Here is a 27,668-nt window from a genome sequence, read left to right as displayed (position 1 = left end):
AGGCTTTGTGAACGTTCCCGCAGGACAGAACGGCAACGCCATGGGAGCCCCGTCCCCCCCAGCACCAGCGAGGAGGGGAGCTCGGTCACCGCCGCCCTCCCGCAGCCCCATAACCTGCTCCATCCGCGGAAGCAGGAAATCCCGTCCTTCTTAGCGGCCTCGGCCGGGCCCCGCCGCAGCCGCACCACCCACACGCCTTGACTCAGCAAACGCATCAGCCACCGGCCCCACCTCCCCCGCCGGAACGGCCCCCGCCCTCCGCCCCGTCCTGGCAGAGGTGACGGCGGTGGGCGTGGCCAAAAAAAAGGGGGCCGGGCTGGGCGAGGTTCTGCCGCCACCAAGGGGCGGGGCCTCCGGGAGGGGGGCGGGGTCTCCGGGAGGGGTCCTTCGGACGTAGAGGAAATGCACGCGACAGCGTGATGAGGTCAGATGTCGTAAACGGGGGGGGCGGGGCAGCGGCAGCGATCGCGGCGCGGGGCGGCGGACACGGTGGGCCGGGGCGGGCACTGGGGCCATGGCGCACCGGTACCTGCTGCTGGCGCGGGGGAGCTGCCGGCGCCGGGGGCTCCCCGGGGTCCTGCTGCAACAGCTGCTCTGCGGGAGGGGCCTGCTGGGGGCGAGGCCCTGCCTGGCGCAGGTGAGAGGCACCGCAAGGGCCCAGTCGGCCGCTCCCTGGCCCGTTGGCTGTAAGCACGGGGGGTGGGGGAGGCGGGAGGGTCTCAGTTACCATGGTGACGCGCGGGGCGGCCCCTCCGCTGCCCGAGACAGCGGGGCGAGGGTTCCTCTCTGCGGCCTTCCCCGAGGAGTCTTCACCTCCTTCGCCAGAGGCTCGGTCGGTACCTCCGGCGGCGAGCGAGGGCCGGTGGGTGGGCGTGAGCGCGGCGCGTCCTGGCCCCGCAGCGGCAGCCAGGCTCCGTGCCTGAGCACCCCCGGGCACGGCGGGCGGCGGCCGAAGGAGAGACTGCCCTGCCAGAGCATGAGGCAGCACCTCCGAGCTGCTGCTGCGCCCCGCCGGTACTGCCGGGTTTGTAGCTCTTTCTCGAGGGGCGTGTTCTAACTCATAAGTACCTCCATTGCTGCTTCAAGGTGATGGTTGGCGGTAGGTGGGTTTGTGGATCTGACTTGCGGGCTGAGCGGTTTGTTTAGGAGTTTGGGTTGTCAGTGAGTGCAGCGGTGAAGTGCTGAACAAGTGGTCGGTTGTTTGCCTTCTGGGGTTGTACCGTGCTATGGCAGTGTGGATTTGAGCCTGCTGTTCTAGTATTAACTGATAAATGATGGTGGCTGGATGTTTGCTCTTGGTAAAATGGTTTAGACAGTGTATTACCCTTGTTGTCAACCCTAACATACCGGAGTAGTGACAGGCCTATACTACTGCTTGGGAAAAGGGAAACACTGCATATTTCAGTGGCATCTTGGGCAGATTGCTTCATTTTTCTGTATCATGTAGAGGAAAAAAATTGCACCTTTATAGTTATGAAGGCTATCACTAGGATAGTGATAACTGTGTGGTAAATGTAGGATGTTAGTAACTTAGTCCTAAGTGTAAATATGTGGGGTTTTTAAAAATTGAATTTGTGTTTTTTCTTTGGCCGGAGCTAAACAATACAATAATAAATGATTATTGTTAATTAAAACAGTAAATGAAGCTCTGTCAGCAGTACTGCTAATCTGTCAGGGAGCTAGTTCTTGTTTCTGTCATTAAAACTTAATGGTTCTTACTTGGAGCAGAAACTATCAAGAGAACTTTGTATTCACTTCAGCATCTGGGTTAGTGTATAGGTGACAAAACAATGTTGTTGGTGGGTTTTTTTTTAATGAACAAAAAAGTTATGGCTTTTGGCAAAACAAAATAAGTAGCTTGCAGGAAGTTAGATTTCTTTACCAGCTTTCTGTTCCCTCTTTAACATGCTCTTATGTAAAATTTTGGTGACTGTTAGATAATTAAGACTTTTGGCTTGACTTTATTTTGTTTGATTTGGAACTTTTTTATGAATAAAACTGTAAATTTGTAACTTCTTTGAATTAATAGATTCTTGATCTTTCACTTACATAATTGAGTGGATTTTTATGTTCTTGCTTTGTGTATCCTCTTTTAAAACATGGATTATGGTTACCATGTTTTTGTGAAGTCAATATTTCTGTCTATTTAAAATTATCTATTTAATGCTGGAATTAGGGAGAAGGCATTTCTTTGTTGTTACAGATCTTGTGTTTATGTTTTACTGGAGTAGTAACACCTCAATTGCATTTGTAAAACAGACTGTTGTATGCTTTAAGCTTGCTTATCTTGAACTTCTATTTATATATATATATATATATATATATATATATATATATATATATATATATATTTTTTTTTTTTTTAGGAACGTGTCCCAGGGTTTGTCTGAGAACAAGCAAACAAACCAGAAATGATAATGTTTTTTGCCTTATATGCTGTGACAATTTCATGGTACAATGCCCAGAACAGCCACTGTACTATTTAAGCATCCAATCCTAATGTGCTTTGTTTTCTCTTCCTCTGCTTAGGCTGTGGGTGTGCTTATATCAACTAAGCTTGCTTTGGCATTCCCATTGCCAGCCAACCCCAGGACAGCTCCTGTATCAAGACCAATATGATTAGTTTTCATGCTGATGATTTACAAAGTCAAAAAAAACCAAACAACCAAGCCAAACCCAAGCAGTTGTTACAAGTGTAACTTTCACATTTGTGGAATGCTATGGAGAAAGGAAACTGCATGTTTCAGTAGATTGACTCACCAAGGCCTGTTGGTAGCGTAAAAGCACAACTCCCAGACTTGGGTGAGTTACTGAATGTGCCATGAAGTCAGTTGTTTCTTTTTCTCACAAAATTACTTTCAAAACGCTCAGCTCTCTGCATATTAACTTGACAGGTGGCTCTCTATTTATTAATGGAATTTAGGATCTGTAGAGACAATCCAGCAACAAACCAGTTCCATTATCCAGGTCTGACCCAAAGCTCAATCTGCTTACCCTTCGCTTCATTTCTTCCCTTCCACCCCACAACCTGATTAAACTATAACTTAACTCTGTAATAAACCCATGCTGGCCTAGCTGAGCCACGGAATGGGATTTGGCTTACTCCAAGCTTTTCTTTAAAATGTCAGCAGTTGCTTTATTTTAGTTGGAGTAAAGGTTTCTTGAACGTTCTTTTTTCTTTTTTTTTTTCCCCCCACATGGATGTATCCCACTTGTCCTAAAGCTTCTTCTAGCAGCACAAATGCAATTGCTCATAGTGAAGGTCATAATGTATTGGACCTAGCAGCTATTCTCTAGATCAGCTGCTCTCCATACTATCTGTACTACACATGCTTTTCATGATCTGGGATTTTCAGTGTCAGAGTTTGTTCAAAGACATGCAGTGGAACAAAATAATGGTTGAATTGAGCAGCCTAAATCTACAGCCAAAGTGAGCAACAAGGACGATTTGGTATTCCTCTTGGTTCCAGCAGGTGGAACTAGATGACTGCTTGAAATAAGTCTAATGTATTTCATCATTTAATAAAGGGTGTAGGGGGAAACTCCCAGACAGAAGGCTTCAGGAGTGTTAGAATTCATTTAATGATACATCACCATTCCTAGGGGAGTCTTAGCTTGTGTTCTAGTATCCTACAAGTTTGTTTAACATGTCAAAATAGGTTTTGTCTGTAACCATTTTAACTTGACTGTAACAAAATTGCTATGGAGATGTTAGCATTGAGCTTTGCTTCACTCACATAGTCCTAGAGGTGTTAGTCTTAGATGGATGTTTACTGTCTTGCATGGATACCTTGAATCATGTTTCCAGAATCTCTTGTTTTCTGTTCTTTGTTGAGGTGGTTTTGTTCGGTTGGTTTGTTTTTTTATTTTGTTTTGGGTTGTTGTGGAGGTTTTTTTGTTGTTTTTTTGTTTTTGTTTTTTACTATTTCTCTGAATCTTAAGGTAAATAGCTTCTGATCTAAAAAGAACAGGAGGAGACTGAGTGTCTGAATGGGGCAAAAGGGAATGGGGGCAGAAAGAAAGCCTGTAGGGAAATCTTGATGTGAATAATGTTGGGTTTGTTTGTTTTTTCTTACAAGGGGATAAGTTAGGATATTATCTAAAATATGTCTTTCTTGGAGAAAGGAGGTTTGATTTCTCTGTTTAAAAAAAAAATGCAGTTTAGTCTATTTTTAAGTATTTAGTTATGATACCAAAAGTTTTCTTAAGAATTAGTAATTTAAAATATTTGTATTTCCTTCATTGCATTTAAATGGCAAATAAAAGTAAACAGTCTGAGAACACAGTGTATGGACTTGGGTTTGTTGGGTTTATATAACTGGATCTTTACATATGTTTTTGAACTGGCATTCTTCCTCTGTGTTGGTTTTTTAGCTTGATGTAAACATTGTCTGCTTTATCCCTTTCTTTTGGATTCAAACACACCTCTCATATTCAGAAGATACAGGTTCTTAACTATTTGGAAGCAGTTGCAGTTCTTTGACAAAACGTGATTCAGGACTGTGTGGACCATTCTTGTGCAATCGTAGTCAGTGCTGCATTTAAGTGTTCTTCAACTGGCTGTGATTAAATACTTCCCATAGGATCAGTTGTAGGTGTTTAATGTTCATAGCTTTTAGTGTTTCCTGCTTGATTTTATGCTTTTAATAAAGAATGTTGTGTTTGTCTGTAAGACAAAACTCTGCTCTTAGCAAATAGAATAAAAATTTATTTGATATAGAAATTACCTGTTTGATTGACTTTTCCATTTTTGTCTTATGCTCTAGTCCACAGCAGTTATTATGAAGTCTGTTGTAAAGTTCCTGCTGTAAAGTAATATCTGATTTGTTGCAGGTCAGGACTACTAGGGAGCCTGAAGATCTTTGTTGCTTCATATTTGTTTTTCATTTTTCAGCTCCATGAAAAAGTTACCACTGGAGTTCCCACTGACAGAAGTAATATCTTGGCAAGTGTGATTGCTGCTTGCAGAAGGCTTTTCTCTCAACCTCCCAAAGGTGATTATAATTTTGATCAGTGAAGTGAAGCAGACTGCATTCCTTGCTGAGGACTGCACTTGTGTGTCATTTAGGTTTACTGTCTGTGAGGAAGTAAGTTCTTGCATTAACCAGCCATTAATCTTGATATGGCATGTTGATTTATGGGTTTTTTGGGAGCTCTTAAAGAATGACTGTGGTTTGCTCAACTTCACACTACGCAATGCAATTTTCTATTGACCTGGGCTTGTCTATCTCTGGTTTAAAGGATCGCTTCACTTCACATTATTAGATACATCTCATATTTTCTTGTCAACAGTAGTAGATTTATTTATGGGAGCCTGGTAGAACTCTTCAACAAAAATACAAGAACAAAACCATTTTTGCAGTCTATATGTTGCTAGTTCTTTGTTGTATACATTCAATTTGTGACTACTGAAATGTAATGACAGAATTGTAAGCTAAAAACCAATTATGACTCTTTCTTAATAGGATTTGAAAAATATTTTCCCAATGGGAAGAAAGCTAATGGAACTAAAGGCACAGCTGCAGAAACAAAAGGTACAAAAAGCTGCTTGATTTTAGTTCTTTTTGTGGAATGTGTATTCATTAGATTAGATTTTAGCACAACTGTACCAGATTAGTTTGAAAGTGCAATTTTTTATATTTTTATTAAATGTTATTTTGCTTTCATATCATGTGTATCTTCTGGAATAACATTTATTTTCTCTTATGCTTCTGTTGGAATGCTGTCCTTATATTCTTTTTTTACTGTTTTCTATTAGTTGAGATAGAGAATCTCTGAATGCATGACTGTGTATAGTTCTCAGCTTTTGCTAGAGTAAGCTAAAATACCCATTTTGTTGTATGGAATAACCAGAATTGTCATTCTGAGTGATGATTCAGAACTGGCTCTTGAGCCAGGACCAACCACGTAGCCTGCTGCTTGAAAGAGGAGTTAGAAGTGGCAGTGCTAGAAGGAGCCGTGTCCTTACAAGGAGGGGGATGAATCTGGAAATTAGCAATAACAGCCCCTCCGTTATATTGGAAATCGATGTAATGTCTTCCAAGGAGAAGGAGAGATGGCAACCCTGTGAGTCTCTTATGAGAGCAGTAGTTTTCTTTCCTCTGTGCCTTGAATAGTAAAATCTAGTGTCATTCTTAGATGCCCAAACTACAAAGCTCTATAAAGAGCTGGGGCTGGAAGAGCATGTGTTGGTGTTGTGTTCTGTCTCACCCTCTTGAGTATGTTGGCATATGACATTATGCTGCACCCTGCAGGCACCTTATGAGTTGGGTGAGTAGAAGAATGATTAAGATTAGCTCCTCAGCTGTAGTTGGCTGTTACTGTGCTGTGCTTGTCTCTAGAACAATAGAAATGATGCCAACCTGTTATTTCAATAAACCCTGAGCTTTGAGAGGACCATAGTGTGACTGGAGAGGTGAATTATAGGAGAAGGAGGTGTTATTTAGAGCTTATGGTATGTGGGTGGTTGTTTCTTTTTTATTAAAAAACAAAACAAACCCACACCACACACACACACCAAAACATACCTGCACACCCCTCCCTGCCCCCAAACCAATGAAAAACTCCACTCATCCCCCCCTTCCCAATCCCCAACAAAAGGCTTAGAATAATATTCTACTTCACCAATCCAGGATGTGCAAATAAGTCTTGTGCAGTCTCCATAACAGGTTTCTTTTACATTTGGTACGTTTTTCAGTTCTTGGTGCCCAAGTGTCATCAGTTATACAGTTAGCAGACCTCTCTACTGATCACAGCTGTATGAGATAGATGTCTCTCTGACAGTTAATGGACCATGTTTCTCTTTTTCTATGGAAAATGCAGTTTCTCACATCTTTTATTGTAGCATTGCAAACTAGTTCATTTTTCAGAACAACTCTTCAATTTTAAAATTAATAAAAATAGTGTGAGATTGGTATAAGATGTAAAGATATATTTCTGTAATGTTTTATTTTTGTTAGAAGCAAAGCCATCTAGCACCCGACAGCCTAATGGCACTAGTAGTGGAGGAGGTGGCAGTGGTGGAAAAAAAGGTGGCAAGAAAGAAGAAACTAACTGGTGGACCAGATTACAGAAGGTCTTTACTTTAAAATATCTTTATGGTACTAAATGTTTTGTCCCTTGTAATAACCTTGCATTTTTTTTTTCTTTTTAGGGCCATATTCTGATTGCCTAAATCCTCCTTAAGCGTCCTGTGCCTAGTATTTTGTAGTCACTGACTCTAGGTGGCTCCCTGCTCAATGCCTTTCATAAATAACTGTTTTGTATATACCTTTAGAGGCATCTAACTCTGGTTCAGGAAGGTTAAAGGAGTTTTAAGCTATACAGATATGGCTGCTAGTAGTCAGTATTGTTATAGTGGAGCCTCAGTCCTTTAAAGGCTTTGTAATTTGTTTCAGAATGTCAGTTTGTAAAACTTGCTGACCACACAATACTAGTTAAATGTAGTTTACTATTGGTTGTTCTGACCTTATTAGAATACTTACCTAAGTTTATTTTCTTAATTTATATTTATTGTCATTAGCTGTAGCACAAACATGACAGCATGTGGCAGTACAAGAATATAAAGAACATTTTTCTGATTTTTACTTAGTGAGCATAATTTTTTCTTCATTCCTGGGTTTTTCATGTTATTTTTTTAATTTCCTAGGTCTTGCATGTAGTCTTGGAAGGCAGGGAAAATTGTTGTAGAATGGAGAGACAATGGTCATATAACAGATGGCAAAACTTTTTTAATATGAGTAGTTCATAGTTCAAAAGTGTTCAGTTGCTATTTGTAAAACACTTAAAAGATTTTCAACTAATGTAATTCCTCAGAAGTTACTGAAGTGTGTTTATACAACAAAATACAGCTTTGTTTGACATTCTCTGTGGTAACCTTGAGGGCTGGGAATAGAAGGCAGAAATAGATACTAGGACCTTTTTGTTATGTTCTTACTGTATTACAGACTCTAAAGCCTTTTCTTTTCCTTCATTTCCCAGGGTGACATTCCATGGGATGTCAGGGAGTTTCGGATGTACGTAGTGGGAAGTTCTTTCTTCTGGACGATGGTTGTATATTACTTCTTCTTCAGGGTTCCTGGGAGAGAAATCACCTGGAAAGACTTTGTCAATAGCTACCTTTCTAAAGGACTGGTGAGTAGTGAGGGGAATTAACATGGAAAATCAGTGTGCTGAAGATGCTCATTTCTGCCTCCTCGCTTATGCTTGTATTACTGCATCTGTGGAGTGAGAACTGGCTCAAGAGTAACTTTTGAGGGAGAAGGGGATCAGCTTTCATCTTAATCAGTTCCTTGATCTGATGTTCTGGATGGCTGTCTGAAGATTTGTGTCCACTCAAGAGAGGAGAAGGAATGAGCAGCTCAGGACAGAGCTTTTTTGTTGACTAGCTCCTGTTCATGCTTGTTTGAAGAGGCAGAGGGATCACAGCCTCTCAGCATACTCTTATAGTATAGGTGAGCTGGCCTAGTTACTTAAGTAGTCATGTGAGCTGCCTTCAGAAGAAACTTAATTCTAACGTGAAACGCTTTCGTGAGCCCCACCCCCCTGAAGAAATAAGTGTCCTGCTTGTTTCATGCCTTAAATCAGTTCCTCAGGGAATCTGAGGAGCTGCAGTGCAAACAGGAAGGTGGGAGTAGGGAATGGAAAAATTCTGATGACAATAAATTGGCATAACTGTGTTGTAAAATAGCGTCCTTTATTTGTTTTCTCCTCTCTTATTTCTTCTTTCGTTTTTACCTGGGCCCACTCCTGAAGCAATCAATTTTGTTCTCGGTGTCCTGTCTCTATAGAACTTGGCAGCTTTCCACCCTTGGAGTAATAGCTTGGTGACGCCTTGAAGTTCAGGAGATCGAGTATCTTACACAGGCGTCTTCTACTTCAGGAGCCGCTAGTTCTTGGCTCTGTTACCTCCCTGTTTGTAGCTTCACCTGCAGGTTAGGAAAACCTTGGCTTGCGTCCTCCTCTAGGTTTCAGATCTGGGATTTTGTGTGAACAGCATGCTTCCTACCCCTCCATTACTTCGGTAAACTGCTAAACAGGTGTTTTCCTACCTTCCTCTGTTTTACTGATCTATGCAGAGCTGCTCTGTGTGCTTCTCTCTTTCTGCCTAGACTGTGTCTTATAGTCCTGTTCTTAACTGACAATCGTGTACAACTTGTGAAAAAACCTTACTGTTTAGATCTGTCGGATAGGAGTTCACTGTAACAGTTAAACTGATCTTTTTACTGAGCTACAGTGAACAAAGCCTGAACCCTTGTTGCAGAAAAGCATTATGAAAGTGGGTTGTTGCACAGAACCAAATCTCTTGGGCCGTTGTAAGATGTAGTCTGGATATTCAGATAAGCTAAATATGTAGCTATCAAATGCTGTTGATTGCCATAGTGGTGGCCAGTTAGTGGGGAAAAGACATCAGCACTACTGGGGTTATGCACTTTTCAAAACAAAGATGTTCAAGTAGTTTTGCATGAAGTCAGGCTAGATCTAGAGTGGCTTCTTAGTTCATACTTTGCTTAAATTCTGCCAGAAATGGCCACATGTAATGAATTCAGGGATACTTTACTAGTCTGTGTACAGTTCAGGCCCAACTTGTAGAACTATCGCTAGTTTTAAATTCTTTAAAGATGCTGAAACCAGTTATTTCATGGAAACAGGAAGAAAAAATGGAAGGAAACTTTAGTAAAATTCAAGAAACTAACCATTTGAGACTTCTGCTATTAAAACAATGCATATCTGCAGAACTGCAGCTCAGTTCTTGATTTTAGTTTATATGGTATCTGTTACCTCAATGAAATTCTTCTTCATCTAATTGATGTTACTGTGTTTAATATGGTAGCACAGGAGGTCCTATATTAGGGAAAACGGTAAGAGCAAAGTTAAGTTTTCCCTCATTCTCTTCAGTTTGTTTTGTTTTGGAAGCTGTTACAAGTGTTTGGAGTTGTGTGGTCTATTGCTTTTGGTGGTTGACCACTGAAATAGTTAAATATTATTTAACTATTTCTATGTACCTGTGGCTTGAGCTGAGGAGTGCATTGGATTTTTTCCTTGAAAAAGCATATGAGGTCATCCTTTCAATCTAAATTCTAATATGCCAGTATTACTTGCTTACTGATCACATACATGATTCCTCATGTCATTCCTAATGGCAAACTGTAGATTGTGGAACCATCCTAATCTACAAACATGATTTTTTTTATTCTTACTGAAAAACAGAACAGGTTCCTATTTGGTATATGTAGCCCTTAGCTGTGATTGATGTGCAGTGACTGTACACTCGTGACACATCACACATTTTGTGCTTTCCTCCTACAGGTTGACAGACTTGAAGTGGTGAACAAGCGCTTTGTTAGAGTGATCTTTGTTCCAGGAAAGTCTCCTCATGAATGGGTAAATGCTTTTAGTACATATACATGAGACATTAGAAACAGGAAAGCAATCTTTTTAGGTAAAGTCTGATGCAGAAAGCTTGGTCTGGAGTATTAATAATCTCTTAATCTAAAACATGTTTTCTGATTTACCGTTATATTATCCTACATTGTGTGTTTTTCACTTTGCTGTATCAATTGTTTTGCCACAGATATCTTCGTTATGGCAAGTAGTTCCTTTCCGGCGCCATGCTCTTAATATGAATACACAAACACAAAGAGTGAGAAATTGCTGAAGGTTCTGTATTTCTAACTGCTGTTTTCCATCTGCTCAAGAAAAGCCCAGACTTGACGATACATGCTTTTGGATATTTTCTTTTCTGGACTGCTTTTAGCCAGTTATTTGGAAAGCAAAAGAGAAGCTTTATCAGGTTACCTCTTCCTGGGTGGTAGAGTTTTTTAACTGACTTTCTGAAACAAGGTCTGCAAGTTCCCCCCAGGGTAAAGTGAAATCTGCAGCAATTACTTCATCAGTGGTTGTTCAGTGTGATTTATTTATACACCCACTCTTTAGCCCACATACCACTAATTGCCTTGGTTTCTCAATCAGTTAATACTGAGGACTACTCTTCTTTTTTTTTTTTTTTTACTTTTTCGAGGTTAGGGAAAGTAGGAACAAGTCAGGCAGGTCATGGTGCAAAAGGGGAGATTTTCTTGAAAAAATGAATCTCAACACCATTTGAAAGTAATGTCTGAATCTTTTTCCTGGTGTATAATGTAAGTTCATGCTCCCTCTTGTGAAGACAGCTAACTTAAAGCTAGCATGGACTCCAACAGTAGAGAATAGTGTTTTTTAGCTAGAACAGCTGAGACTTTCAGGTGAAGCAGTGTATGGCTGCTGTGTTTGCTGGTTCAGTGCTCTGTATTATTCTGATTGCGTAGCTCTCTCCTAAAGGACTGTTTACCTACTCTCCTTCCATTTGTTCCTGGAGAAAATGCCAGGATTTCAGTCTATTTAAAGTGCCCCAAACTATTGAACTATTGCATGTACGATTTCTGTAGAAGCAATGATGGATACAGTCTGTTCAGGTTGGTAGGACTTAAATTTATCGGGTGCATCTTTTATCAGTTACACACTTTACAAGGCAACTTAAACTTAGTCTGGATCTGTTCTGAGAATTGCTTGTGTATATGTTAGAAGAAGTTGGCTTGTAATAAAGCTGAAATAAGATAGGGCACTTTGTGGTGATCTCTTTTTTTTTTTTTTAATAGCAGTACGTCTGGTTTAATATTGGTAGCGTGGACACTTTTGAACGGAATCTTGAAGCTGTGCAGCAAGATCTGGGAATAGAGGTGGAGAACAGATTGCCTGTAGTCTACTCAACAGAGAGTGATGGGTAAGAAGCTGCTTTTAAAAAGTCTCTTGATTAAAAAATGGTTATGTTTACAGTACAAAAGTAGATTTGTAAGACATGCACCTTATGCTCACTAGGTGGCGATATTATCAGAATAACAATCATCTTGGCTTTGTTTTTGAATGTTAACTGTAAGAGCAGCTGTTCAGGACTTTTTTGTCTATGTAGAAATACATATCCTCTTACCCTAAATATACCTTCTTATTACATAATTGTTACTGTTTACAGTTAGTCCTCCCTTCATTTAAGCCCTTTCTCCAAGTGACTTGGACTAGAACAGGAATCAGCCAGGCACAGCTGTAAAGCTCCAGAGATGGCACTCATACAGGTTTTCGGATGTACAAAATATGGCATAGAACTCCAGTATATCAAGTGAGATACAACAAGCACCAATATCTGCCCATAAATTCAGCAGGAGTCAAATTCTGCTGCCTTGCAAAAAGGCAAGAAATTGGTGATAAAGTAAATCACCTTATCCTGCCTGTTAGCAGGAGCTGGAAGATGCATCTTGCTTTTAATCTCTAAACTGGTTAAGGAAAATAGGAATGACATTGGGTTTATGGCATTGTTGCTTCCCCAGTAGGGAATAATGGCTCCAATACTAGCTTTTTATCCTTTTTATTAGTCTTATGTATCTGAGTTTTATTGGGCTAGGCTTTAGAAGATACTAGATGTGGTTTTCTGAATGGCTTAGAAGACAGATGTAATCTTTTCTCCCAATAACTGATTTCTTTTTGATCCAAGTGAGCAGCTTGAAAATTACTCGTGCTGTTACCTGTGAAATAGGTTTTGCACCATCAGGAAATTCAACTTCGGGCATAGTAGCTTGTATTACTAATGAAAAAGGCTCATTTTCTGCCTCTCTTTCGTTTTCATTCTTGATACTATGGTGTGTGTTTCAGCTTTTGGGGATGGAGGGGAAAGTTTTGTTTATTTCTGCAATGTGTTTTACCAAGCTGCTGCAGCATGTTTGTGTTCGCGGCAACCGGAAAAACAGTAGCCTTAACTCTAGACCATCCTGCAACTTCAAATAGAAGTTTTCTGTTCCCTGTTCTTCTACAAACTGTCTCTGCTTTATTTCTCTGTTTATGTCTAATGAGGCATGCTCTTAAGGACAGTTCATAAATAAACCTGTTGAGCCCATATTTAGACAAATCTGGGGAAAAGACAACAGTGGACAGGGCAACCCAGTGCTTGTGCAAAGAGGCTGCATGTCAGCCTGAGGCTTCTTACAGCAGGCTGGGAAAAGTATGCCAGTTCCTGTGCCACCTTCAGCCTCACACAAATCCCTTACTTGCTGACCCCCTCTTTCTGACCACAGTCTCTGGCCCTTTCTTCCTCAGTGTCTGTTCTTCATAGTATACATTGCCCACATCTTCTTGCTCTGCCCTAGAAATGCCACAGGAAACAGAAGAAAGCAGCAGCTATATGATCAGAGTGCTGCTGTTACCTGACAGATCAGAATCTGCTGGATACCGTAGGACAAGGAAAAATCCTCCTTTTCCTCTTCATCCCAGGAATGCAGGATATCAATAAAGCCTGGAAATCCTGTGCTCACTTGCAGTAGTGCTTCTCAGCATTTTGGTTTTTGCTGAGTGTTGACAGAACCTCTTGTGAGCTGTTCTTTGAAGTTCTTGCCACAGAAGAATCTGTGCATTGCTCAGAGACTATGATAATGAGGGCTGTGTTAGGAGTTTTGGCTTGTACAGAGCTGTGCTAGAAAGCTGGAGGACAGACAGTGAAGGATAATGGGCAATGAGTAATAAATTTAAAAAAAAAAAAAAAAAAGGGAAGAAAAACATAAAACTCCAAACACCAAACAAATTAACCTAACCTATTGCCTTGGGGAATGGAAATAGAGACATTGCAAGAAGAAGAAAATGTAAAAATTGAGAAAGGCACAAGGAAAGAAGAGTGAGTAGAAGTTTATGCTTGAAGTTGTAGCATACACTGACTATATGCTACCTAATACAACTTACTTTAAGAATATAACCATTTGCATAAATAGTCCCGTGAAATTACCTTTGAAGGGCACAGAAAATGAGCTACTTCTGTGTGCTAGGTAATGCAGTTTTCCTCTAAAACTCGTCATTGTCACATGATCATGTGCTTGGTTTAAAAACAAACATCAATAAAACAAACCCCAAAGCTGTCACTTTTTAAACATCAAGTGTAAAAATGTGTTATCATTGAAGATTGTTAATTTACATTTTCCCAGGGTTGTGAGGGATGGATGATGGGCAACGAAAAACTAATTCCAACACTTCCTTTAATTGTAGTTATGAGAGTTTTGGCTTGTTTGGCTTTGTAATTCAGAATCTATTTTTTTTTTTGTTCCCAAATTTATTTTGTGTATTTCCCTGTGTGAACAACCTGCAAAAAATGTAAATATTACGAGTTAATAGACTATTAGTCCTGAATTTTTTCACTTCTGATGGAACCAACATTTCGTACATGTTACATGCAGTAATGGATTTTTGCAATATACACCGTTTTCTTCTTTGTTTGGTTTTTCTCCACAGGTCATTTCTCCTGAGTTTGCTGCCTACAATCTTGATTATTGGTTCTTTACTGTACACACTAAGAAGAGGTCCTGCAGGCTTAGGTCGAACAGGGCGTGGAATGGGTGGACTCTTCAGTGTGGGTGAAACCACAGCTAAAGTCCTCAAGGATGAAATAGATGTTAAATTCAAAGATGTAGCTGGCTGTGAGGAGGCCAAATTAGAGATAATGGAGTTTGTTAACTTTCTGAAAAATCCCAAACAGTATGAAGATCTGGGAGCAAAAATTCCAAAGGTAAGAAAATGATGACTTAGCGGATAAAGACTTCATTCTTTTGGTACTCCTTAATAGTCTAAACTGAACTAGTAATGTTTACCTAGGCAACGCTTGGAAGCTTCTTTTCCTCACAGTCAGAAAAATATAGGCATTAAGTGCAAACAGCACAACTATGGTGACAGAAGATTTGCCTGTGGAATACTTCATCTCTTCACATAGGTTGGAAATAATACATCATATGCATGTGTACCATCATTGCATATAATTGTTATAGAATTGACATTTGACTCTGTTGTCTTGGTAGCCCACTTTCCTACTGTTCCTGTAAATCTAAGACATCATCACAATGTTGTATTTTTTTTTCCTTTTTGCTGGTTTGAATGAGATATGAATCTTCGGTTTGTTTCCTTGCACCGTTTTGACTGTGGTGGAAGAAGAGCCAGTAGACTCGACCTCATAACGTGTAGATCTTTTAAGTAAGGTATTTCTTACTTATGTTTTCTTCATGAGGAAAATACACCTGTTTCTCTTGCAGGGGGCAATTCTGACAGGTCCTCCAGGTACTGGGAAAACACTTCTAGCTAAAGCTACAGCTGGAGAAGCTAATGTACCATTTATCACAGTCAATGGATCGGAGTTCTTAGAGATGTTTGTTGGTGTGGGTCCAGCTCGAGTAAGTCTTTTGCTTTCCTCTTTTATTTCAGTGTTGATTGTTGAAAGGCCATTGTCAAGTTTGGGTGGCGGTTTGATTGTAGCTGGAGTTCTTTCATCTATGCAGATTACTTATAAGTGATGCCAGATGTTTATCTAAACCCAAGAATTACAGATGCACCTTTCATAAAGGGAACCAGTGCAATTCATTTTCTTGTTGGGGGGGACCTTAAAGGTTTACCTCTTTGCAAGAACTTAAGAAAACAGAATAGAACTCTCCAAGCTCTACTCTGAAGTAAATTTACTAGCTGGCTCAGAAATATGTAGCTAGTTTGACTACTGCTATGGGAGTGTCTTCTCCTGCTTTGAATTCTTCTTATTTCTCTGAAGAACTTTATTCTCTTTGTAGTGCCAAACTCTTAGATATAGATAGTTTTCTGGGACACATGAGTGAACTTAAGGTTGAAATAGGAGTCCAAGGATCACGGAGCTAATGATTTCTGGAGATCAGGTGATTTATATAACCAAATATATCTATCTAACATTTTTTTGTGCTCTTTTGCCTTAACGCTCTTAAAATAGCTTATTAGGACTGAGTAATGCTAGGCAGAAGTATAAACTGCGAGGAGGGTGGCTGGAGAGCAGCTCTGCAGAAAGGGGTCTGAGGGTGCTGGTCAGCAGCTGCCTCAACATGAGTCAGCAGTGGTGCCTGGCAGCCAGGATGGCAAACCACATCCTGGGGTGCATCAAACACGGCATCACCAGCCGGTCAAAAGAGATTATGATCTCGCTGCATTCAGTGTTGGTGTGGCCTCACCTGGAGTACTGGGAACAGTTCTAGGACCCACAGTTTAAGAAGGATGTGAAGGTCCTTGAATGTGTCTAGAGGAGGGCAACAAAACTGGTGAAAGGGCTGGAAGGAATGTCCTGTGAGGAGCAGCTGAGGACTTTGGGCTTGTCTTGTTTGCAGAAAAGGAGGCTGAGGAGTGACCTCATCTCTCTCTACAGCTTCCTGAGGAAGGGACGTGGAAAGGGAGGTGCTGAGCTCTTTTTCGTGGTACCCAGTGACAAGACACATGGGAATGATTCAAAGCTGTATCGGAGGGGTTTAAACTGGACATTAGGAAGCATTTATTTACCAAGAGTGTGGTCAAACACTGAACAGGCTTTCTAGAGAGGTGGTCGATGCCCCAAGCCTGTCAGTGTTTCAGAGGCATTTGGACAATGCTCTTAATAACTGCTGTAACTTTTGGTCAGTCCTGAATTGGTCAGGCAGTTGGACTAGATGATAGTTGTAGGCCCCTTCCAACTGAAATACTCCGTTCTATTCTGTGAAAAACATATTAAGTGGAGAGAGTTAGCTCTTTTCCAGTACATCCATTTTTCTTTAATTACAACTACGTTTCAAACATTTCATTTTAAATCTATCTTCCCTCTAGGAAGGAAGGCAGGACACTTAAATCAAGTTACTGATAATATTTTACAAACAAGGCAGTTAGCACAAAAAAAGGTTTCTCATAATGTCCCAAATTATACTCCATTTCAAACGGCTCGTCCTTTCACCAAATGCCAACCATCTTGTCTTAAGCCTCAAAAAGTTTACTGCAAGGTGACACAGTTTTGGAAAACTTGAAATTTGTTTGCCGCAAACTCTGCAAACAGACTTAAGGAAGTGTGCCATGGTTTTTACTCTTGTTTAAAAACTTATTCTGATAGCATGAAACGGAAATGCTTTAGGGTCTTGATTTGCATTTGAAATTTGACAATGGCTTTTACCAGATATACGTGGCTTTATGTCCTGTGAAAATTCACAGGAAAACTCATTTTGACTAAGTTCTGTAAAGCCATGAAAAACTGCCATTTTCACATAACTAGGTGTTTTAGAGTTTAGCAGAGAAACTTTCCAAGGTTTGATCCTAAGTTTGTCACAGCTGTGCACACATGTGCCTCTTGCAAGCCCAGCTCTCTTTTGATGGTCTCTCGCTGGAGTTCTTCCAGTACGATAGGTGGGAAAATATAAGTGAAGCCACATAATTTTGGGTCTTCTGAAAAGAAAAAAGGGAAGAGGAGAGGGGACACTTGCAGGTAGGCACAGAGCTTGGGACTAACAGGAGGTATTCAGAAAATCAGATGCAGGAGCTAGTTAGGAGTGGAAGATTCAGTGAGGATGTGGAGAGAGACTGGAAATATGCCAGGAGATTGGGAAAAGCAGGGGAGGGGGTTTAGACAGAGTGGGGAAATAGATGCAGAAATGGCTAATGATAAAAACCATCAATGGTGACAGTAAAAAGTAATTGTTTGAAAGCCAGAGGGTATGGCGGTAGTGATCGTGTATGTGGGGTGAGTGGGACTTGAAAGAGGGAGTGCACAGTGTAGAAGAGACTTTACCAAGAAATTATAAGAAACTGATCCATGTCCTCTGGGAAAGTATTAGGTACACTGAAATAATAACGGTACTCAGAAACTACATTGTCATCAGATGTCAGTAAATACCTAAAAAGCCCCAAAGCAAAGTGACTTAACCTTTCTCTGCTGGTCTATGCAGATGATTATCGGCTTTTACTACTGAGTGAAATCTGTTGACATAACAGTTGCTGCTTTGGCTGCGAATCGAGGTTTCAACACATTTGATAATTTCTGATGCCTGTAGAAAACAGCAGGAGAGAGAATTCTAGTTTCATTTCCTATGAGTTTAGTAAATAAGACAATTCTTAATGGTGTTTAATTATTTGTAAATTAGGGTATGCTAGAATTAAAACCAGTTGCACAGCCTTGTTTCTTTTGATGTTGTGGTTTCGTTTTTAAGTTATGTATGCATAACAGTATTTTTTAGTTCCATTCTGTATGAAAAATAGTTGTATATTTCTGGATCTCTGTTTCTTTCCAACCAAAAGATAGTTAGCTTTGAGCATCTAACACTTTTTCCTTCTTTATCACATTCCTTCATGCCTTACTCGCCGTACTTGTTTTTTTTCCAAATTCTTTCTTTTTATAAATCAGAGTTACTTTCTGTCATAGAGCGTACTGTTCCAAAATTAGGATCTCTTCATATCTGCTGTACATTGTTTGTCATCAGAGAAGCCTCCTCTAATTACATCTCTAACAAACAAAGTAGTAAAGCTCTGAGCTGCATGTGATTCCCATTCAGGTCAAAATTGTTCTGTAATTTTTCATTTCCTGTTTGCTCCAGTTCGATTCCTTGTTTGTAGCTCTGTTAACTCACTGAACTGGTTTTAATGAGGTCCTTCTGATATATTTGCAAGCAGAGTGACATGGTAATGTTGCATCTTAAAGCAAATCATGTTGTGGTGTAACTACTACAGTAGAATTTGATAGGTAATATATTATGTGAAAGTCCAAAAAAATTTTCTGCTATCTGCTGAAGTCTTGGCCATTTTTCCAGGCTTCTAGAAGTTAATTTAGTTTCCAAATATTTGGAGGTGAATTCAGTTTTCCTAGCCCATGTAGTGGAGAGACAGGATGTCTAAGAGTCAATATTTTAACAGCATATGGTTAGAGTACAATGTTCAGCACTTGTAAGTGAGCCTTAATTTCACTGTGGGAGATACATCACCCTGTTGTAACTGCAGAAAAACTTAAAAGACTTGTACTTTGTATGAAGAACTACTGTCTGGTGGCATGCCTGTTCTTGCTCCAGTTCTGCTTGCGATAATGTGCATTAAAGAAGGGCTTTTAAAAGAGAAATCTTGTTTTAAATCTCTGCAGTTTGGAGGCTTTTGGAGCTGAAGTTGAAGATATATATCAGTTGTTCAGGGAAAATGTTTATTTCTTAAGGCTTTTAATTTATTTAATCTTCTCAATTTATGGATTGAGAGAGGATTTGTTAACCAATAGGCCTCCACAGGAGTGATTCTTGCTTAGCAGCAGCTACAGTGTAACTTACTATTGCCTTGAGAGCTGGCTGGGGGCTTTGTGACACTTATTAACAACCATACTCAATTACAGTGATACTGTTACTGATGTGCTTCTTTCCCTCCTACCCACCCCTGAACAGTTACAAAATGGCCTGATACGTATTCTGTTCTCCTATTAAGGTTAGAGACTTATTTGCTCTTGCTCGTAAGAATGCCCCGTGCATTCTCTTCATTGATGAAATAGATGCAGTGGGAAGGAAGAGAGGAAGGGGCAACTTTGGAGGACAAAGTGAACAAGAGAACACACTAAATCAGCTTCTAGTAGAAATGGATGGTAAGTATTTTACATCTGATATTACAGTATAATAAGAAGGATAAGGGAAAGAACTGGTACACTTGTTCAGACTGGTTAACCGAGATCTGGGTTCTAGCTTAAATATAAACTGTGTTTCCTTGCTTCCTATGATGAAGAATGGTGACTCATTTTGCTACAGCATGATGTTTTGCTCTAAGTTGTTCAGAAAAAAGAACCATCATTCTACATCTGATAACTCTGTCATAGTTAAATAGGCCAAAAAAAATATTTGCATGAGACTAGTCTGTCTGTAAAAGCAAACAAACAACAACAACAACTAGCCATGCTGGTTCTGTGATTTCCCGAGCAGTTAATCTATTACTGTGTTTTTAAGATAAAGTAGGATTTGATGTAGTACTTCACAAAGCAGAGCCCAAGGACAATTTTTGCTTGTTATGAAAAGCTGGACAGTGCTCTAATAAGTGGAAGATAATTTGTTTAAACTACTAGCTCTTACGTGGCCTTGTAAAGCAGACAGTCTATTTCTGTTTTCTTTTTTTTTTCATGGAAGTTATATTCACACAGATTTTCTCTTCATTACATTTCTTCTACAGGATTTAATACAACCACAAATGTAGTAATTTTGGCAGGTACTAACAGGCCAGATATTTTAGACCCTGCTTTAATGAGACCAGGACGCTTTGACAGGCAGATTTACATTGGTAAGTTTTATCTGCATCGCTGTATACTTCTGCATTTGTAGAATACCACTGAAATCACTGCAGCTATTTACATGTGTAATTTCCTCGCACACATTCAATTACTGTATATATATATATATATATATGAAAAGTAAAAGCATATTTCTTTAATTTTCAAGGACCCCCAGATATAAAAGGAAGAGCATCTATTTTCAAAGTTCACCTCAGACCTCTGAAATTAGACACTGTCTTAGATAAAGATAACCTAGCAAGAAAACTCGCATCACTAACACCTGGTTTTTCTGGTAAGTGACTTCTAGTGCCACTATTCTTCTGCATTTACTATATAAGCTGTATATATTTTACTTCCTTACTGCTTCTGTTTTTCTTGCACCTGATCTTCTGGATGGCACTCTTATTTTATATACTGGTATAGCATGAAATTCTCCTTATCTTCTTATCTCCTTATCTTCTGAGGATCTTAAGTTTTATCTGCCACAGTCAGGATGACATACCAAAAGGGAGTTTCTTCTCTCTTCAGCAAAAGCAATCCAGGGATTTCTCATTGCTGTCACTTGTGCCTGTGTTCTTTCTTTAATATGTTTGTTAGATTATTTGAATATTATTAGAGAAGACTTGGTTTTTGTGGAGTTTTTGCATGCTTCTCGTAGGAGGATTTCTGTTTCTGAATGTAAGAAATTATCTCTGGAAAAGGTATTGCAACCTCGTGTTGAATGGATAGGAATGGATACAAATGGATATGAGAACTGTCATTACTGGCTTGTAATTTAATCCATTTAAAATCCATGTTGACCAGTAGTTAAATTCTTCACTGTTTTTGTAGTCTGTATAAAACTGTTTTTCTGAGGTCTGATGGTTAGTATTTCTGGCAATTGCAGTGATGATGCTTAAACTAAGTTATCTCAGTAGAATTACTGCAAATTATATTAACAAGAAGTGGATGGCTTGAAGCCAGCGATGTGAAAGGGGATCCTCTAGAGATACATCAAGGTCTGAGCTGTCCTGGATCCATATGTAGGAAATGAATTCTGGTAAATATATACTAGTATAGCCTGTTGCAGACAGAAAACTTATGGAAGGTAGGATGTATCAAATAAGTACTTCACTGATAATAAATTCTGTTTAGTAGCTGTCTACCCAAGAGAAAAATCCAAACGCCTATAACTGTAGTATGTGTATTTAAGTATGTCTTTTAAAATTATGCTATGTGTAATTAACTGCTTCAGAGAGCATTGCCTTTAATTTTCAAGGTCTGTGTGAATCTATAGAAATCTGATTCTGGATGAGGTTATCTTTATGTTAGACTGAGAGAAAGTTGTTGAAAATGGTCAGTAATTCATGCCTTCTCTGCTTTTAGGTGCTGATATTGCTAATGTTTGTAATGAAGCTGCCTTAATTGCTGCGAGACATCTGTCAGATGCTATAAACCAAAAGCACTTTGAACAAGCAATTGAAAGAGTTATTGGAGGTAGGTGAATTGCATCAGTCGTTTCTCAAAAATTGTAATATGACAGGCCACTTCATTTATGTATACATTTATATATATATATATGTTTATATATTTTTTATATGTGTGTATATATATTTCAAGTCACAGTTTAAATGTTTCTGCTGTTCTTCAGGCGTGGTATTTCTTTTCCTCTCCTGAACTTGATATTTAGGAAAGAAATATCCTGTCTATATTGCCAACTTCTGTAATGGACAAGAGTGTAGTGGAGAGAAGTTTCATCAGGATGCTTTTCTAATTGCTTCAAATTGGCAAGAGGAATAGCTGTTTGGATTTAGCAATACTTTTAGCTGCTGTTAGCCTGAGGTAGTCTAAAAAACTATTTGATTTTTAAAGTGCAAGTGTTTTATTTAAGTGTTTGAATATTCTTAAGAACTTATACTTTGAAACTAGAAAACCTAATCAAGGAGAAGGTTACAGTAAAATCTGGAAGATAACAAATTTCTGAAACCTGCAGGTTTGGGGTTTGTGTTTGTTTCATTTTTTTTAACTTTTTCAGTAGATAGTATACATGGCATCTAAGTATTGCTCACTATCTTTCTAAATGAGATAAGGGATTTCAGTGGAGAAAAGGTATGTCTGAAACTATTAATCAAACTTGTTTTATAAAGGTTTGGAAAAGAAAACTCAAGTACTGCAACCAGAGGAGAAAAAGACAGTAGCATATCATGAGGCAGGGCATGCTGTTGCAGGATGGTTTCTGGAACATGCTGACCCACTCTTAAAGGTAAAGGAAACCAATTTGAACTTGGAATTTAATAGTAGCATGGACAGCATCTTTTTCTTTTCTTTACCTGCTGCACTCCCCAATGTTTAGAGGGTATTAAAATACATAATATCACAAAAGATAGTGTGTGTAAATTTTAGAGTACTTTTTTGGTTTGTTTTCTGTAGCTTTCTTAACTGTTTCTGACTTAGCTTTTACAGGATTTGTACTATAACTGTCCTTGGAAAGCGAAAGGGACCTTGTCTTCCATGAGTCTACCTGCCTTGATAGCTGCTCTTTCTCTGAGGCTTTTAGCATATCTCAATGGTTAAAGTTAATCTTAGCAGGTTATGCAGGTAGATGCCTCTTCAGGAATGTAGCTATAAAATTTATCATCTAGAAGCTGATTAGTTTAATTTGCTTTTTGGATGCACAGCTTGACAAGTCAAAGAGAAAGGAAAAAACACCTCAATCTCCCAAACTTGCTTTAACATTCATAGTTTTGCTTGATTCTGTTCTTAATCTCATCTGACTTTTAAGCCTAAAATTCATCTCATACAATTTTTGCTGGAAGGATGGACATTGGTAAACACAGAAACTCCTCCAACTATTCAGAATACTGAAGATGCAGAAATTCCATGTCACCTACAGAATAGTTAAGGCCCAATATGTAACTCCAAAAGAATTGTGGTTTTTCATTTAAAGATTTTTAAAATACCATACAATCTTTGGAAAGGATATGACAGTGGTCTTACCTTTCTTTTCCAGATATTCTAGTAGTTGTTATCCCAGTTTAGAGCTAGCCAGGGCTATTAAGGATAAATCACAATGAGGGCAAAACTCTAAATGGAAGTAATGTCTGAATTAAACTTCAAGGGTGAGTATGATATAGGTTGTGGTATTAAAAATTAAGTCAAACCAAAGAAAGCTTTGTTTTTTAACACTATTTGGGTCTAGCATTCTGTTAATTTTGATTGTAGGTATCCATTATCCCACGTGGTAAAGGACTGGGTTATGCTCAGTATTTACCCAAGGAACAGTATCTTTATACCAAAGAGCAATTACTTGACAGAATGTGCATGACTCTGGGAGGGCGTGTATCTGAGCAAATCTTCTTTGGAAGAATTACAACTGGTGCCCAGGATGACTTGAAGAAAGTGACCCAGAGTGCATATGCTCAGGTAGGTTCTTCAGTAAGAAGGCGGGCTTTTTTTCTTACAATTTTCCTTATCTACCACCTAACACTAATATTTTGAACGGATTTAGTTACTCAGGTATGTCCCTCAAAAGCCTAGTTGCAAAAAATATTGTATAACTAAACTTTATGCTGTTGTATAGAGATGCTGATGACTCAAGTATTTTATTAGTCTTACAACAGGAGTTCATGCATTAGGCTTTGATTACTATCCTACATCTGCCTGCAGAAACATATATGCCACAATTGGATTCAAATATATGTGGAAATTATGTATTTTTAAAAGAAATGTAGTGCACAGATTTGATCATCTTATCTTACATTTACAGTTTCCCAGTTTAAAGACCCAGTTTGGATTCACACGTGTAACTAAATCCAGGGAACCTTGTATTTAAGCAGTATTTGCTGTCAATTAAAGCTGCTGAAATTAATTTGTTTGTACCATATTAACTAGTGTTGATGAGTAATTCAAAATCTTATCAGTGTAATGACTCACCTGAGTAGAGCCGTGTGCTACACATGGGCACTTTATTCCATTTCCTGCATCACCACAACAGCTGTCATTTTAAAAGACACCCACAAGGTGAGCAGGAGGGACATTTTGGAGTATGCTCCTCTTGCTCTGCACAACACTTACTCCTACCCCAAAACCACACCCATGTGCTGGTGTGGTACTTGTCGCCCCAGTTCTGGAAGTAAATGTGTAAGGAAATCTTGCTAATGTCAATTTTGCAGGACCTTCTGTGGCGCTCATTCAATTTTAAATTAAAAGTTGTTTAGGTGTAGCCTCTTGTTCGAATGAACCAGACACATTGTCTCCAGAGAGAACTGGGGCTTAAAAAAAAGTACGGACTTTTTCTTAAGGTGAAGATGCTTGGTTCTAATACGGAGATCTCTTTGAATTCTGAATGTTCTTTGTCATAGCTATATTCATCTTGCAAGGCCAAGCAGGGGAGTGCTGCTTTAGTAATGATCAAATTGATAGTGACCATGGAGTGCATATATAAATAGCAGTTTGAAATTATTTCTGTCTCTGCTGGACTAAAATGCAACTTAAAACATGTTTGGTAACCAGAGAAGTTAAGATTCAGTAATGAGTCAAACAAGACCAGAATCTTTTTCACCTTTGTAGTGGGGTGTCTTGGGATGAAATATAGCATATGATTTTTACATGTAAGCCAAAATCTTCAAGACCCTCTGCTTTAACCCTTAAGTTAATATATCTATACAGGTGAGTGGAATATGTTATCTTTAGAAGCATTTCAAATTGGAAAAATGCTTATGTTTCTGGTAAAGGAAAAGAGTTTTACTGCTTAGTGAAGGCTGAAGTATTTTTTCTGTAATATCTTAGTACTTAAAGAGTGAAGTATTATGTACCTCATGAGTAACTGCCTTTGAACGGTGACATTTGGGTGCTTCAATTTAATCATTAAACAGGAATAGGTGAAAGTCAAGTAAAGTAGTTTAGCTTAGATAGACTTGAGTTTTCAGGGGAGGGTTGTGCTTAGAGGAAAAGGTTGGGTCGCAGCAAAATAACTTCTTCCCTTCAGTTTCATTTACCAGATTTTACATTAACATACCCTAAAATCTTACTCTGTTTGATTTATTTATTTATTTATTTTCTTCTTTTATTCTTCAGATTGTTCAGTTTGGTATGAATGAAAAAGTAGGGCAGATTTCCTTCGACCTCCCTCGTCAAGGAGACATGGTATTAGAGAAACCTTACAGTGAGGCAACTGCCAGATTGATCGATGAAGAAGTACGGTCACTTATTAACATTGCTTATGACAGGACATTACGTCTTCTAACCGAGAAGAAAGCTGAAGTGGAGAAGGTGAGCGTTGCAATGTTTTCAGCTGCCAAGCCAGAATCTGAATTGAACTGAATAGATTAAAAATAGCGACTGTTATATGAGGAAGTTTGCTCAAACTTTTTGTTGTAATTTTGAGAGTGTGTCACAAGACTTGAAGTGAGTAAATAGAAAGCTTTTTTGTTGGAGTGCCTCAAAGGTTCTCAAGAATGTGATTTAACATCCCTCCTCCCTTACATGGTCATTATTAATTTGGAAAGTTGGAGGGAAGAGTCCGTCTACTAAAGAAGGATTTGGTAGATGTATTAGACAACTATGAAACTTAAAAAACCCAAACATGAAATACCAAGATTCCAATTTGTTAGGCTAAAAGAAGGTCTGTAAGAAGGGAAGTTCGTATAACTTCCCTTCTCTGAATTCCTTTTGAACATGATATAAAAAGAATCTTTCTATCATCTGCCTCACTGCAGCTGACATTACCCTTGTGCATATTATCTTCTTCCTCCACACCAGAAAGCCTGATACAGCAAGAGGTTAATTTTCCGGGATAGGCATCTGACAGACTTACAGACAAGAGGACAAGTTTGTATAGATTCAGTAAATGGTGCTATAGCAGGTTACCATCCCACAAAAGATTCCTGAATGGGGTTTGTGCTGAACAGAGCACTCACAAACCCAAGAAAGCTACAAACTACACTATTGTACACGTTGTTTTTTTATGGTGTTCTCTAGCTTGTAACATAACAGCAGCCGTGTTGAACCATCTGGTTTGATAGGAAGGGAATGCTTGTTTTCATCAATAGCTTCATGTCTTGCCTCAGGAGCCTTTTGGAAGCAGCAACAGACTGCTGTTCTGAAGCAGCAATAACAGCAACAGTGGCACTGTGCCCAGTCTTAGAAGTAGGATTTAAAAAATAGTATTTGTGCTACCTAAATGCTCACAGGGGAGAAAAATCATGTACTAAGTGAACTCTGAGCAACCTGTTTTTTTCTGTCAAAATTAATCAGTGCTGTATTTGGTCCCAAACTGCCTTAACAACTTAGCTAGCTTAGGTATTTTATGTGTGACATAACTTATTGCTGTTCCAGGTTGCACTACGGCTACTGGAGAAGGAAGTGCTTGATAAAAGCGATATGCTAGACTTGCTTGGCCCAAGACCATTTGCAGAAAAGTCTACATATGAAGAATTTGTTGAAGGTACAGGAAGTTTGGATGAGGACACTTCACTACCTGAAGGCCTTAAAGACTGGAACAAAGAGCGTGAAAAAGAGAAAGAGGAGACCACAGATGAACAGGTTGCTAGGCAGACCACAGGAGGGGTACCGTTTTAACTGCAAAGTGTGTGGTGATGTTGACTTGCACTCTGGAAGAGAAACAAGCTCACCTAGTTTGTACTTCAAAACAAAAAAAAATATTTATTCAACCAAACTGTATTAGGGATGAGTGGAAGAGTGATCTCTTGTGATGAGATAAGGATATTCTGCTCCTGTTTTACATATGTGATATCGTCAGTTCACTGGTAAAAGATGATCATCTTTCATTTGTCAACTGAAGAAACATACATTGGATTTGAGCTGCAGTGGAATGCCAGGACTGAGCCTCTCAAATTTTGAAACAGTTTGGATTCATGCATAAACTTTGCGGCCCTGGTCTCTTTTTTTTAAGATGTATGTAAGCTTACAAAAATTGAAGTCTTTCTGATTATTAAAGTATACCTCTATGTGGCCTGTTGCCAAAAAAAAAGAATCATACAAAACGCATTGTTGAATGCTTAGCCAAAAGTTTGGTCTTACCAAGTACTAGCTTTGCAAAACTATCAGTTCTTTCATCTGCCCCTTTTCCCCTCTGTATTTCATTTTGATTTTTAAAAGTTTTCCTACAGAGAACTGCCATGTAAGTTGTCAGTGAAGCTCAACACCCACTTAGATACCTTAAAATTTTCTCGTGGTTCAGTGTCTTTAAGTCTGAAACTCAGCTTGGCTCCTGCAGTTTTATTAGTCAGGTTTTTTACAGACTTCTGTAAGATATTGAACATATGAATGTGTTGTGTAAATACAGTTTGGGTCAATAAAATCAGTACTTTTCTGAACAAAGCTCGTTTTTGGGGTTTTTTTTTGTTTTGTTTTCAGATGATTAAGGGAGTGGAGCACCTCCCTTATGAGGAAAGGCTGAGGGAGCTGGGGCTCTTTAGCTTGGAGGAAACTGAGGGGTGACCTTATTAATGTTTACAAATATATAAAGGGTGAGTGCCATGGGGATGGAGCCAGGCTCTTCTCAGTGGCAAACAATGATAGGACAAGGGGTAATGGGATCAAGCTGGAACACAAGAGGTTCCACTTAAATTTGGGAAAA

The 27,668-nt window shown here is 39.1% G+C and overlaps 1 protein-coding gene across 5 annotated transcripts; it reads left to right on the top strand.

Annotated features, from left to right (window-relative positions):
• Positions 1–467: 467 nt before the first annotated feature.
• On the top strand, positions 468–27,668 carry AFG3L2 (AFG3 like matrix AAA peptidase subunit 2). 5 transcript variants are annotated; one of them, XM_080340033.1, is made up of 17 exons: positions 468–637; positions 4,895–4,994; positions 5,466–5,534; positions 6,960–7,075; positions 7,981–8,133; positions 10,309–10,383; positions 11,637–11,758; positions 14,299–14,572; positions 15,090–15,227; positions 19,261–19,414; positions 19,990–20,097; positions 20,256–20,381; positions 21,455–21,565; positions 22,216–22,331; positions 23,291–23,491; positions 25,145–25,339; positions 26,405–27,666. In XM_080340033.1, the coding sequence occupies exons 1-17, from the start codon at positions 515–517 to the stop codon at positions 26,645–26,647; spliced, it is 2,424 nt and encodes an 807-aa protein (XP_080196159.1). In that variant the 5' UTR covers positions 468–514; the 3' UTR covers positions 26,648–27,666. The 5 variants fall into 5 exon arrangements, with proteins under 5 accessions (XP_080196159.1, XP_080196158.1, XP_080196155.1 ...); XM_080340032.1 differs by having other exon boundaries at positions 11,634–11,758; XM_080340029.1 differs by lacking the exon at positions 19,990–20,097 and having other exon boundaries at positions 11,634–11,758; positions 26,405–27,668.

This window comes from Nesoenas mayeri (genome assembly GCF_963082525.1).
Source record: "Nesoenas mayeri genome assembly, chromosome: 2".
NCBI classification, from domain to species: domain Eukaryota; kingdom Metazoa; phylum Chordata; class Aves; order Columbiformes; family Columbidae; genus Nesoenas; species Nesoenas mayeri.
Note: the sequence above shows the minus strand (reverse complement) of the source record. Positions and strands in the feature narration are given on the sequence as shown.